Source organism: Phaenicophaeus curvirostris, chromosome 2 (genome assembly GCF_032191515.1).
Source record: "Phaenicophaeus curvirostris isolate KB17595 chromosome 2, BPBGC_Pcur_1.0, whole genome shotgun sequence".
In the NCBI taxonomy this organism is placed as follows: Eukaryota; Metazoa; Chordata; class Aves; order Cuculiformes; family Cuculidae; genus Phaenicophaeus; species Phaenicophaeus curvirostris.
The window spans coordinates 80,539,621-80,553,862 of record NC_091393.1 but is presented as its reverse complement, the minus strand read 5'-3'; the positions used below and the strand labels follow the sequence as shown (position 1 = coordinate 80,553,862).

General features: G+C 36.8%; 1 protein-coding gene across 1 annotated transcript in view; it reads right to left on the bottom strand.

Moving 5' to 3' along the window:
* Positions 1-583: 583 nt before the first annotated feature.
* Positions 584-14,242, bottom strand: part of SRBD1 (S1 RNA binding domain 1) — a 125,951-nt gene continuing 112,292 nt past the window's right edge. The window contains exons 22-23 of the mRNA XM_069852636.1: positions 5,142-5,326; positions 584-1,634 (exon numbers count right to left, since the gene is read on the bottom strand). Coding sequence (XP_069708737.1) covers positions 1,345-1,634; positions 5,142-5,326 — 475 coding nt within the window. The 3' untranslated portion in view covers positions 584-1,344. The remainder of the gene's footprint in view (positions 1,635-5,141; positions 5,327-14,242) is intronic.

Here is a 14,242-nt window from a genome sequence, read left to right as displayed (position 1 = left end):
TAGGTGTTGTCTAGGCTCATCTGCTAAAGACAGGAGTTTCTGCCAGCTTATAGGTGTGTTTGATGAATTTAAAGTCATAATCATTCAATATATAAATGATTACCTAGAAAGGCAACATAAATCTGTTGCTAGAAGTTATTCTGCCAATATACCGTCGCCTGTCCTTTGCAAGCTTAGCCAAATTGGTAAATACTTCAAAACACCACCAAAACATCTAACCAAGATGTGTCTAACTCATGCTAGACACTCCTAACAGTAAACAACGAGTATTCTTATTAAAACAAGTCTAGAAAAGCTTTGCAAGCATCTACAAACAGCAAAAAGGTTTGTTCTTTTTTTAAAGGAGAATCATGCCTTCACGAGCATAGTGTATGAAAACAAGTGTTGACAAATCGTTCTCCACTCCAAACAGGCAGAAAAATATATTATAACAAAGATGGGGAAAATATTAATGTAAAGTTAAAGGAGCCCACACAGACTAGAACTATTTTATTAAATCAGGAACGACATCAGGTCATGAGCTGTATTAAGCTCAGGAAAGTGCACAGCATTTGGAAGGTCAGAGAAGCACATCCTCACAAGCTGCATCCTTAAGCTGAAGTGTTACTGATGGTGTACATGTTGGAAAGAAAGAAAACTAGGACTGTTAAATCACTTGTAGAATCAATACACCGAGAGAAGACGGCCAGAAATGTTTTTATTCTGCGCAAGTATAGGACAACATAAATGTCTTCTGACATCTTTGAGCAAAGTTCCTTAAATCTTGAGGTACATCCAAGTGTGTCAATCGATAACTGAACAAGCAATAATAAGACAAAGTTGTCCTAATAATGTTGCTCAAATAAATTAAAGTCAAATATTTCTGAACCATCAACAGATGCATCAGTAGATGCAGTTCTTTCAATCTACTTTTGACATGTAATTACCAACTAAATTAAAAAGACCACTTTTTCTCCTACAACTAGGTATCCTCTCTTAGACTGTCAATCAGAGAACAAACTGAATGGTTGTTTTTTGAAGGAAAACAATAGATGTTTCTGCTTATGCAGTACTGACTAAAGATTGAGACAACAAATCTCACACAGACAGAACAGATCTCTTATCTGTCTGACAGTCCAATGGAATTTCACTTGCTCTGCAGACATAATAACAAGGTTTCTTGGCGGTAATCCAAATACTGTTTCAACAATTATTAACAGAAAGGATTCAAGAAATGTGGAAAAGAACATTAGATTTAAAAAAATTGTTCATTTTCAACACTCTCATTATGTGTCTGAATCTCCAAAACCTTGCCAATGTTACTTAAACTTTAAAATGAAGGCTCAATCATAAAAAAAACCCCTCTCATAATACACGAATAAGATCCAATGTTATCCTCAATCGAGGAATATCAACATTAAGCACTTTAACTTCTACTCTTTCTCCAGGACCTAACCCCAGGCTTCTTCTCTTCTTCACTTTAGAAAGTTTTGCTTCTGTTATGTTTCGCACTGGAATCAAACCTGATTTTCCCACACCAATGTCAACAAATACTCCAAATGGTGTCGCATTTTCAACTTTTCCAGTCAGAACAGTACCAACACTTAAGTCTTCCAAGCAGACTATGCTCCTCTTGAAGTCAGGTTTATCAAAATCTGTTAGAAGAAACAAGAAACAAAAATAAGACACCGGAGAAAAAGTCTGCATTGTTTTCCAGAAGTTGTTTCCAGCTGACTGTTTCCAGCTAAGAAACATCCCAAGGTAGCTCTAAGGTCTCAGATACTGCTTCATTAAGCTTTTTAAATAAAGACCCATCTGTAATAAAAAAATTGATTTCTTGTATTTTATGAATCACTTAAAAAAATATGATTAGAAGTGTGTAGTATATTAGCTAGTGACTAAAAGACTCTTTAAATGTTCCTGGAGCTAGGGAGGAAAGACTTCAGGTGACTCTAAGTTGAAATACATAAATTACACACAAAATTCTGTTCTTATACAAATTTGTATACATGAAGGTCAACATGCAGTTCCATCACATAAGAGAAAAGTCAACAGTGGACTGTTCTTAGGCCACTGTTCACCTGCACCATGACATCACACAGTCAACTGCTTCTTGGTACTGACCACTTAGAAACATACTAATGATACAAGAAAGTAATATCCGAATATATTGAAGTTCAAACTCTACATAAGGGCACAGATAGACCTTTTAAACTCTTGTTACTTGCTTACCACTTTCTTCTCATGCAGAAAACCCTCTCAGTCACCTGAACAAGTTCCCTTTCAACCTTTACTACTACTGTTTTACTATTTCCAAGATGTAATAGGACTGAGATTTTCCACAGAGAGCATCACCAAACCACGATAGCAATCATTTCCCTCTGTTTGCCTTCAATAAATAAAATACAGCCTGAACCAGGTGATAGCTAAATTGCACTGGAAATCAATCAGACTGTAAATTCAGCAGGCTTCAGATCTGTATTGGGTTCGTGTGGCAAGGTTTTGGTAGCAAGTGGGCTACAGTGGTGGCTTCTGTGAGAAGCTGCTAGAAGCTTCCCTTTTGTCCAACAGAACCAACACCAGCCAGCTCCAAGATGGACCTGCTGCTGGCCTGGCCTGAGCCCATCAGTGACAGTTGAAGTGCCTCTGTAATAATATTTAAGAACGGCGGGCGGGAACCGCTCTACAACAACAGCCAGAAGAAAAGAGTTATAATACATGAGAAGACCAACTCTTCAGATGCCAAGATGCGTGAAAAAGGTGCTTCAGCTGCGGAACACAGATTCGCTTGCAGGCTTGCAGGCTATGGTGAAGATCATGGTGAGGCAGGCTGTTCCCTTGCAGCCCATGGAGGTTTACAGTGAAGCAGATATCCACCTACAGCCTGTGGAAGACACCATGCCAGAGTAGATGGATACCAGAAGGACTCTGTGAGCCCATGGGAAGCTCACGCTGGCGCAGCCTCCTGGCAGGACCTGTGGACCCGTGGAGAAAGAAGCCCATGTTGGAGCAGGTTTGCTGGCAGGGCTTGTAACCCTGCAGGTGATCCACAGTGGAGAAATCTGCGAAGAAGTGAAGCCCATGGGAAGGGCTCACATTGGAGAAGTTTGTGGAGAACTGTCTCCTATGGGGAGGGTCCTGCACTGGAGTAAAGGAAAAGTGTGAGAAGTCCTTCTCCTGAGGAGGAAGGAGCAGCAGAGACAATGTGTCATGAACTGACCACACCTGTCCCTGTCCCCCTGCACTGCTGTGGGAAGAGGAGGTAGAGACTTCAGAGGAGTAAAGTTAAGCCTGGGAAGAAGAGAGGGGTGGAGGGGAGTATGTGGTTTTAATATTTGGTTTTATTTTCTCATTATTCTAATCCGATTTGATGGGTAATAAAGTAAATTAATTTCCCCCAAGGTAAGTCCGTTTTGCCTGTCACAGTAATCCATCAGTGATCTCTCCCTACCTTTATCTCAATCCAGGAGCCATTTGTCATATTTTTCTCCCCCTGTCCAGTTGAGGGGGGGTAGTGATGGAGTGGCTTTGTGGGCACCTGGAATCCAGCCATGGCCAACCCACCACTGGATCAAAGCCCAACTATGTACACAAGCTGGAAAATGCAGCAATGGGCTTTGCATGACATAAGATTTTCTACTGAAGGAACGTACCTAATTGCTTAAGTTCAAAATGGTTAATCTTTTTGTCATATTAAGCTGTCCAATGGCACTTCTATGAAAAAAGCAACTAAACAGCAATTAAATGGCCAATAAGGGCAGTGAGCACAAGAGTATTCAGAGGGATGATGGGGATCTTTTTAAATGTTTGCAAACAGCGTTTCCCCCCAATCCTACCAGATTCATTACAGCTACCCAATTAGCTGTTCAATTTTAATGTTAAAAAGACAATTTCTTACAAGACCTTGGCTAGGAAAATATTTTCAAAATAACAAGATAAGTATTCTGTTCTTTCCTTTTCCCATTCCCTAAATGACTCTCCCAATAGTCCTTTGCACTAAAATCATTCAGGAAAAATAAACTGCATAGAATTTCTATTAAATTTAAGAGGATACACAGGGAAGCTACTCTTTGCTTGCAGTTCACCAATGTCACATGTCTACTACTGGGAACAAGAAGGGAATTGAATCTTAAACCAAGGCCATTTTTCAAATCAGAGCAGAGTACAAACCGTTTGTTCTGCCTTAGCCTTATTAGATGTGATGTATTTTCTCACTGATGGTCATTAGCAGGGTGGCAAAAACAATGAATTACAGACATGCAAGGCTGCTTACTCCAATCACAAGGTCTGTCAGCAGTAACACTAAATGTACTGGGTCAGCAGAATATGAATATTTCCACTGAAGACTCTCTTTTGCTTATGTGTCTTCATATATCAATAGTCTATCCTACTGTAATTTAGATGTGAGGCCACCAGAACAAATGGAGACATAGAAAATACACACTTTCAAGATCACTAGTAGGAAGTATTTGTAAAGTCCGCAAGGAAACTACTAATGAAGCCAAAACAGAGGGACAGAAATGTTATATTTTATGCATAACTTTGTTATTACAAACCTGCATCGTTGCTGCCTACTCTCAATGTTGTATGAGCATCCAGATGCAAGTTTCATTAACCAACAGCATCTCCAGATGTTTTACTTCATTGCTTACCTCATCTTTCTTCCCCTCTACCTCTAACTGTTCAGTGCTACTGCAAAGTTTTAACTAAGACAGGTCATGAGACATGCTTCAATTTCACTTGTCTGCAGGAACTAGCACAATAAAAGAGCAGAACTACACACTACTACACTACTGCTCAACATATCTTTATTACTACTTTTTCAGCTTGGTCTCAGCATTCCTTTCCATGATGGAGAGCCAACACAGATTTAATCAGTACAGAGTCAACATATTGAAAATATTTCATTTGTTAACAGCCATACAACTCCCCTTCCTATGGCTGAAAACACCATGATTTGAGACAGGATTCACACTCCTTAACTACTGAGCTGGAAAGAAACATCTGAGTACGATAAAGCTTTTACCTTGCCTGAGAAAAGAAATGGAGGTAAATGTCCATAAAAACCTACTACTGACTGTAGAAGAAGAAAATGTGGTGTTTTAAAAACTTGTATGTAGAACAATCAAACTGATACTACAGCCTTCAAATCAAAGATTTACCTGTTCGGATGTCAAAGCCTTCAGGCTGAGTAAGACCATCAATGATCAGCTGCAGTGTGTGCACTGTCGTATTTAGCCTTTTGGCTGTACCTTCTAGTCCTTCCTTTTGAATTACTGCATTTACTTTTTGCTGCATATCTGGTTTTCCTATGTCAGTTGCATTTCCTCCAATGAATGATAAAAACCTGAAAAGTTTAAACAAAGATATAGACAGAGAATTACAACATCCTTTAGTGGGAACTGAACCTTTGCTATAGTTAGGTGTTTTAATTACTTTTGTACTGATGTGTAAACAAAACTTCTGACAAAAGATATGAACAGTGAACAGTTTCCCAAGTGCATATCCTTTCAACTCAACACTGATCTGAGACACATGGAAACTTACAGTCTATCTGCATATATGCACCTCCTGGAATAAATTACAAAACTAGAAACAAAACTTCAAAATGTAAATCACTTCTCAGACCTACGATTTCATCTCACACAAAAATCAAATCAGATTATGACGGAAAGACGTCTTTTCTCATGAAAGTTCCCTAGAAATAAGTGAGAGTTCTACAATACTGTCATTTTAATTGTCACTGTCATTCAAATTGAAATGAAAGGCCATTTAACAAAACAACAACGAACATTTAACACATTAAATTAACATGAAGAATCCTTAACCAAATTTAAAGAACTTTACATAAAATACTTCTTAATCAGAAAGTTCAAGGACAAAAGAACAATTAGTTTTTCAGGAATAAGGAAATCATCAAATCAAAGTAGCTACAAAACACAAACACCTTAAGCCTTCCCCCTATTGTCACATACATAGACGCATTGCAGATTGAGATTGAGTGTTCACCACCACAACAACAGGTAGAATTACTGTGCCCATCTCCTCCAGAGTCCAAGTAAACATTCCTTCCAAATTCCTGAAAAAGACCCCTCTTTCCCGTCCTTATCCTACTTCACAACAGGTGCAAGTTACAAGACACAAAAGAAGTGCTGACCAGCAAGTTCATGCCCTGCACTTGGGAGTGGTAGACATTCCAACTCTGTAAGAAAGCAAAAGCTTCCAGTACTCAGTCTCCTTTCTCCCCTCAAAAATACACACTGTGCTTTTATTAAAGCTTGAGGCTAGTATTTCTTTTGGCAGGAGACACAGTGGGGTGGTTTTTTGTTTTCTTGTTTCCTTTCTTTTAACCTGAGGAACCCAACTGACATTATTTCAGGTGGCAATTGATAAAAAGTTGTGTGCACTGAAATACAAAATTAAATTTCTTTTTGAGAAAATATAAATTGGAGGAACATAATTAAAGCAATATCTGACTTCTGTAAAACACTAAATCCGTCTTTGAGCTTAAGGGGAAATCTTAACTCCAGAATGTCCATTAATTTCACAAAAAGGAAGACATCTTAAAACTGGCTGTCAGGACTTCCAATTTTACTGAATTCAAATGTAAGCTTGGAGATTTAAGTGTACTGTTAGATCAAACGCATATACTCACAGTTAATACTGACATAAAATTTTCACATTAATTTTCTTAACACACACAGATCTTTCGTGGGGCCATGTATAAAGAAATGAAACAAAAATGAATAAAGATTCAGTAGACAGTAGTGTTCTCAGGATTTACTTGATTTTGTTTTGATACTGCATTTCAGCTTTTGACATCACTTTAAAGTAGTTTAAGGTGGTCTGGAAACTAAGTAAACAGACGCATTTTTTTTATTATATTAAATACAAATTTTTATTTCCCCTAACCTAACAACAAAACACTACAACTATTCAAATATTTTGCCTAATAAGAGCCTGTGTATAAGGAACATCAGACCTTCTATGAAGCCATTTTCTGTTGGTCTGAAAAGAGCACCAGAAGTGGCTGCAATGATAACACTGAAAATACGTGTAGGTCTAAGTAACACACTCTTCACAGAACTGCCAGGGGCTGCTGGCTGCTAACATTGATGGATGGACAATGTCCCAGCAGAGCGGGACTAGTGACAGGCAGCAGCTGCCTCATCTTTGACTGACGTGCCAGATGTAACACGACAAACCCAACCAGCTTCACAACTCAACCTTCATAATAATGTATGCTTTATCACCCACCCCTATAAAAAAGTTTGCTGGCATTCACATACTTTGCTTTATTCCACTTCAAATAGAAATTCAGCTCAAGTACCTCCAAGTAACATTTTCTCACCATCAGAATTTTGCAGAAGTACATGTGCTTTGTAAATCAATAACTGGGTGAGTTTTGCCGCTAATAATTGCAACCACATGGAACAGCCACCAATGTATTAAATCCCATTAACATACAAAACTGTTAAACATGTGGATAATGCAGTCAGAATGCATGGTGCTACTTGCAGGCTGCTGGCAAGAAATCCAGCCCAAAACAGGACATAACCCAGGTACCTGAGCCCTCAATTACTATTCATGATGGTTATTTTGTCCCCTGGTCCTGGCTCTGCCTCTCCACCCTCTGGAAATTCCAATGAAAGTATTTATTGGATATTAAAAAGAAATTCCTTATCTAGGCAAAGCAAAGGTGGCAGGTTTGGGCCCTATGTTATCAACTACAGTTTTTAAAATCATTTATTAACATGGTTACTGCTCAGAATAAAATTTTGCCTCCAGTTGATGATGATGATGATGCATAAACACGTGCCCAAGGCCAAGTACATGAGAAGTCCCATCAAACTCAGCAGAATTATAAATGCCCTAAAACTTGGGCATTTCTTTAAGAACATTTCAGAATTATGAGGTATATTATAGGCAGAACAGAGCACTGTAACACATCCCAGCATACACATACACACACAGAAGAAATAATCTTTAACAGAAATAATATATTTCTATTTTGGAAATTCTTACCTCTTCAGGTTCGGTTTTGGTAAAACTTACATATAAAAATATTTCAAAATAAAATAAATATCTTGATTACAATGACAGTTTTTAAAAAAAACACTGTTCAATCTAGTTATATATTTATTGTATCATTTTCTTTCTGAGAGCACTTTGAATAAAAGAATCAATATAAAGCACAAATCTCTGAGCAATGGTGCATTAAATTGATCATTTCTATTTTTAAATATCATTGCTAAGAACAAAGTTAAATGTTCCCTTATATAAAAGACAAGCCTACAACTTCTGAGAGTTATTTCAATATCAGGAAAAAAAGATACAGTTGGTAATATGACTGGGATATGGCTTGGGGGAGGAGGGGAATTCCCTAAATTTACATATTTTGATCTTCATAATGTCAAACTATCACACTATAAATATCTCAATTACCCAATTTGTAAATGACAGTTCCAGCTGCACAACATAAGAACATGAGTGATCCATGTAAAAATGAAAGCCCTTCAAGTATTTTCCTGGCTACATGTGTGAACTAAATAACACGTTGTAGTAGTTCAAGTGCTTTGTCTAACTTCTGGAAAGATAAAACCTAAAGAAAAGTTAACAGAACTACAAATGGGAAATATGAGATGTATTTTCTCAAGTGAGGTGATCCTTATAAGATATAGTATCCTTATTTCCTCAAATGTTGAGTGGCAAAATTTCTGCTCAAGGCACATCAACTCTGCTGGAGTCTTCAGAGAGTCAGAACAGAGCAAAGTTTAGCTGGTTTAGAGACTTTGCATTTTATGGTTTTGAGAGTCAGAGGATACTGAGAAACCTCTGTAACCACCTTTGTTTTAAAAACAATCTTTGCAGCCTTACAAGACCTGCAGAGAATGGTCATGTCTACATCACTGATGTTTTCACTTAATACATAATTTCATCCATCTTACCCAGATAAAGAAAGAAAAAGTAGCATAAAAGTAACAAATAAGCACATCATGTTCACTTAACATACACATCTGCACAAAATTATAGCACAGCCCTTGTAATGCTTAAAAGATAATGCAAATTTCAGTGGAATGCAAAAAACAGTCAGAAAAGACTAAAACTATTACCAAGGGAAGGCTTCAGTAAATTTATACAAAGTTACTTTAAACTTTCAAAAAAGCTTCTTATAATGTGCAGGAGTATTAAAGCTTTGCAGGGGTTTTAGTCACAGTCATTTCTGTTTTATGTAATCATTTCCAGCAACATGACTTAAGAGCTCGGAGTACTGGATTCATTACATTAGAGCAACATGATACGCCATTATATCTTGTCACAGTGCACACATGAATTAATGGTAATGCAACATAATCACTCTGAAAACAAAATAACTTTGCATTAGCATGTATTTTGTTAGGTAAAATGTATAGTCATGACAGTAGCAAACTCAAATTATGCAGACATTTACGTTTCAGTAATGTTTTGAAATGCAAAAGCATTATTTGTATAATGCAGATGCTGACTCTTCTCGTTGTGACTAGTGATATGGATCCTCAATTTTTGACAACTGAAGCAGATTATATATCAAACAAAATTTATGCATTACTCTAATTAGTTGTTGGACACAAAAGTTAAAGTTGCAAACTATATATGTGGTTTAGCCTGATAAGGGTATTAAACCAAGATGTTTTCCTCAAATGCATCAATTATTAATAACATAGACTATGTGACTGCATGCAGAAGACCAAAAAAGCCCTCAGACAGTTTATGACATTTAGAATGTATAGATCTATGAAACAATGAGTTTCTAAATGAGAAAAGAAACTCAGACAGCTACACACTACAGTACAGTCACTTTGCTACGACACTATTAGGCACACTGTTGTCATCTGTTTTCATGACTACTGATATACCATAATTGAAGTGTAACCTGAGATACAAAACAGTGAAACACAATTAGTTACCCACAAAGAATTCGTACTATAGCTGAAGGAGATAATTCCATTAAAAAGTTCACTTTTCTTCATAATTTTGTTTTAAAAGCAACCAGCAGGAAGTTATGCAAATTCTAAAAATTTGAACAAATAAAAAAATATCACTTGATTCATGGGCCTAGTATTTATAGTGTAACTGAAGGACAATTCTTTGTTATTTCCAAGTTCTTCTAATCATTCTTGTTAACTATATTTTACATTACATAAAAGTTTTAAAATGTCTTTATCAGACAACAATTAGCAGTGAAAACCTTTTCTGCTCTTCTGTTTAACAAGATAACTTTCAAAAATATGTCCTTTAAATGCCCAGCTAAGTTAATAGTCAGACCTGTGAATGAACTGGCCTTCTAGTGATGAAGTACTATTTATTCAGCTTAACGATCCTAATTTTCTGCAAGTGTTGTTCTTAATTAGGGTTAGCCATTTCCCATTGGAAATAGTCATAAAGATTCATTAATTTACCAAGGTAACATTTTTTAGGCTTTTTAAAAAGAAACTTAAGACTTCACTAAAAAGTACTATTTTGCACATTATTTTGCACGCCTACGTCCATGCAAGTACAGTTCTACTAAAGTGAATATAAGCTGTTTCTGATTAGTTTATAGTGAATTTAAGTGAAGGCATCCTACGAAAGTAGAAACTCCTACCCTCTGTGAAATACTGACATGTAAATTGCATTATTAAGCAGAATGTAACAACTTGTTTTCATTGCTCAAACACCATACCAAGTAACTATTCCCTCCATGATTTCTAGTCCCCTTAAGCATTATCTCAGTTGCTCAGAGACAACTAGGGCACTTGGACAGAAGCAAGCCAGCCCAGCAGAGAGCTGGAGATACCATCAAAGGACAAATGAATGGTTGCATAGAGGGCAGGAGAGGAAGAACTCTTTCTTTTGGTGGTCTCTCCTTTATCAACAGTTTTTCTTTTGCACTTTCTTACATGTCACTATTATCTTCTACACTAGCAAGTGCAGCTTTTCAGCATAGCAACTGGGATAATACTGATTAGCTGCTACATCCACCTATGTAAAGCAGTAAAGCAGAAACACCAAGGATATTTGAAAAACATTCAATCCATCTACAACAGAATATAAAATGTTATCACCTTAAGTGCTTTACTGATATGAGCGTCAACTCCAAATGTTTTACTTTGGTGAACAATAAACACATGAACAAGTGCTTTGCTGAATCCCTCTCGGGATGCTGAAGTCCTTCCAGGTATATCAAACAGCATTATCAATATACAGTGAAGGGTGAGACATGAATCTTCACTGCAATTCACTGCTCACATCAAAAACTTCTCTTAAGGCCTAACCAGACACAGTGAGCAATACTATCCTCTACCAGGCAAGGTCCTAAACCTGGGTAAATAAGCCAAGGAAGATTCTCGCCTGTGTAAGGCTAAATTATAACTTTAGATCCTTTATATTGGCAAAATATTTCCAAGTCAGACTGAAATACAACCTGTCTGCCAGATACTGCAATCTGTGAGCAGCAAATACACATTCTGAGTGCCAACCTTTAGCAAAGAGCATTTTTATGAGATTTAAATAAAAAACAGTAAACGTTAAAATTCAGTCATACGAAACCAACTGCACCCAGCAGACTGAAACAACAAAGAAAAAACATTGCATTTTCTTTCCAGACTTTTAGTTTATAAGCATAATACAGTTGTAGCTTCTTGGAACTTTCTAAAGTGTTTCCTTGGTTTTCCTACTGGTCTTTTACAATATGTACCAAGAAACTGGATATGCTTTACATGTTGTATTAATTGTATGTAGAAGATTCTGCCACTGTAAGCTGGTTTTAAGATACAGACTTTTCAGAAACTTAAAACACAGCTCTGCTTTGCAGGAAAATACGATATCTAGAAAGGGACTTCATTTTTATTTAACTTTTAGGAAGTTCTGATTCATAGTATTTAGAGGTGTTTGCAAGCTTAATCGCTGCACATGACAAAGCCAAGCTCTGACAGCATGGAAACCATGAACAAAAATGCTTTGGTCATCTGCAAGAGTGTGTTAAATCACCAGCAAGATGTTTCCCAATTATTTTACAGAAATTGTACAGATTTTAAGTTAAGATATTTAAATGCCATAAATCAATCATACCGGCACCATTTGTGTCACTGCAGTAAAGATTACATCAGTGTTTCCATTATAAAAACCCTATTTTTCAGAGATTTCCAATTCAGCCATAAAAATTGGCTCCAGCCTAAAGCTTGGCAACTAAAGTCACCACTTGGGAGCAATTCTTCTAACGAATTTTTTTTTTTAAATGGATTTGCCTTTCAAGCTCAAAAATAGTTCAAAAAAAAAAAAAGAAACTGTGGTTTCAAATTTTGGTGAACATCCATCCTTCAAAAACATTGTTTTAAAACCAGATAATTTTGTATGTCATAAATCTGCAATGTGGACTGTTGCTTCTGAGTAATTTGGATAAAAACCATGGATTAAAAAAATTAATGTAGTTTCCCATGAAAATTTTTAATCCAATAAAATCTTCACAAACTACTTTCTCATGGCAAGATGTGGTAGGCGTTGCATGAGGAAGACTTTATGACTCGTGTTTAATGTCTATTCCATTCATTTTAATTTCTGTGCTAAGAGGTATTTAATCCTTAATTTTTATGCCTTGAATCAAATCTGACCATCTTCAAGACAACAATTCTGTGCACTGGTAGCACAGATCCACTTGTGAGCTTGACATGGTCCCCAAAAAAGTTCTGAATAAGCGCAGGAAAATAAGAAAAATATTTTGAAAGCAGCAAAGCAAGTAAGACACCTCAAATCAACAGCATGAACATGATTTGATCTTCAGGCTTTTGTAAGCTTTCTCATGAACACAGGCTCAGCAAAAGAGAATTGCAAGTCCAATTCCATTCACTGCCTATCAAAGTCAGCAAAACTTGTCAACAGCCCAGATAAACTTCAGACTGAATCCTCCATGCAGTCTGAATTCCTAGTAGAATTTTTTCTTAATTCATATTTAGGCAGCAAATTGGTTTGCAAAGCTGTTTCCATAAGTTCTGAGAAGCTTAACAGCTCATACGATTTTTTGAAACGTCATTTTAAATACATAATCATGGCTAAATTATAGCATTAGTTGCTTGCGGGGAGGATGTCTGGTTTATATTTAGCTCCTATATCATCAGTGCCAATTTTTAATATTACACCTCTTTGCTTTTGTCAGTTTGCTGCAGAGTTGTATTTTCATTTCTTCTAACAGCTATATGCAATGAAAAAACATTAGATATATTTATGCCTCTTCCCACACCACTCTGTGATACCAAGCTAGTGCTTGTTAATACAATCCATACCACAAAAGTTATCATCTTCAACTTCAACAAACTCTCAAGGAAACTATGTTGATTGCAAGAAAAAGAAAAATACTGTTGAATATACAGTACATTAATGGAAAACACAGAGAGCATTTTAAGAAGGGTTGGGTGTTTTCTTCCATCAAACTATCTGTACAGATACTCACAAATGTAAGGAGTAAGACAACAAAGAAAAAGATGAAAGAAAACAAAAAGGACTGATATGCTACACTTATCAGTTTTGGTGTTCAATTAGCAGATATTATTATTGCCGTTTTTAATTTGCTTTCTTATCTTATTATTCTCTTGCATAAAAGTCTGTACAGTACAATACCTAGAACACACACTTGGATCTAAAAATATCACCTGAAAATTCAGTCTAGGAAGGCAAAGAGGTGAGAAACAGGGAACAGACAGTTGGAAACTTACTTTAAAGTAATTGCATCAGCCAAAGAGAAATTACATAATAGGTAGCACTGGTTTGCAGCCACATCATACTTCCGCGATGACTTTGCAGCTCTTGAAGTCCAACAAGTTCGATCCTGAGCACATTTTAAGAATCAGCAAGGTACCACCTAAGCAGCATTGATGTAATGCAGGAGGTGGCAGCCTCCTCACTCAATCATGCATAAGCCTGTGACTCAAGCCACAATCTTTTGGTTGAGAGGTTAAACTTGTACTCACTAATTTCTTCTTTTAATGAATTGTGGCAGGGAAAGGATAGAAATAAAACTGCACTGCATGCTTAGAAGAAGGAAAGCAAGCAGACCTATGCATAGGACGGGGTATTTGGAATTATCTCCATCACAGAAAGATTAAGAGTGCACACTGTAGGGAAGAGGGAAGGTGTCCTGAAAATGCAAGGTCCTGTGAGACTTTAAGACAAGGGACTCAAGCTTCATGAATGTAGAAACTCAGCATATCTCTCTTAGGCTTAAAGATGGTTTTGTTCATAAAACAGGAAG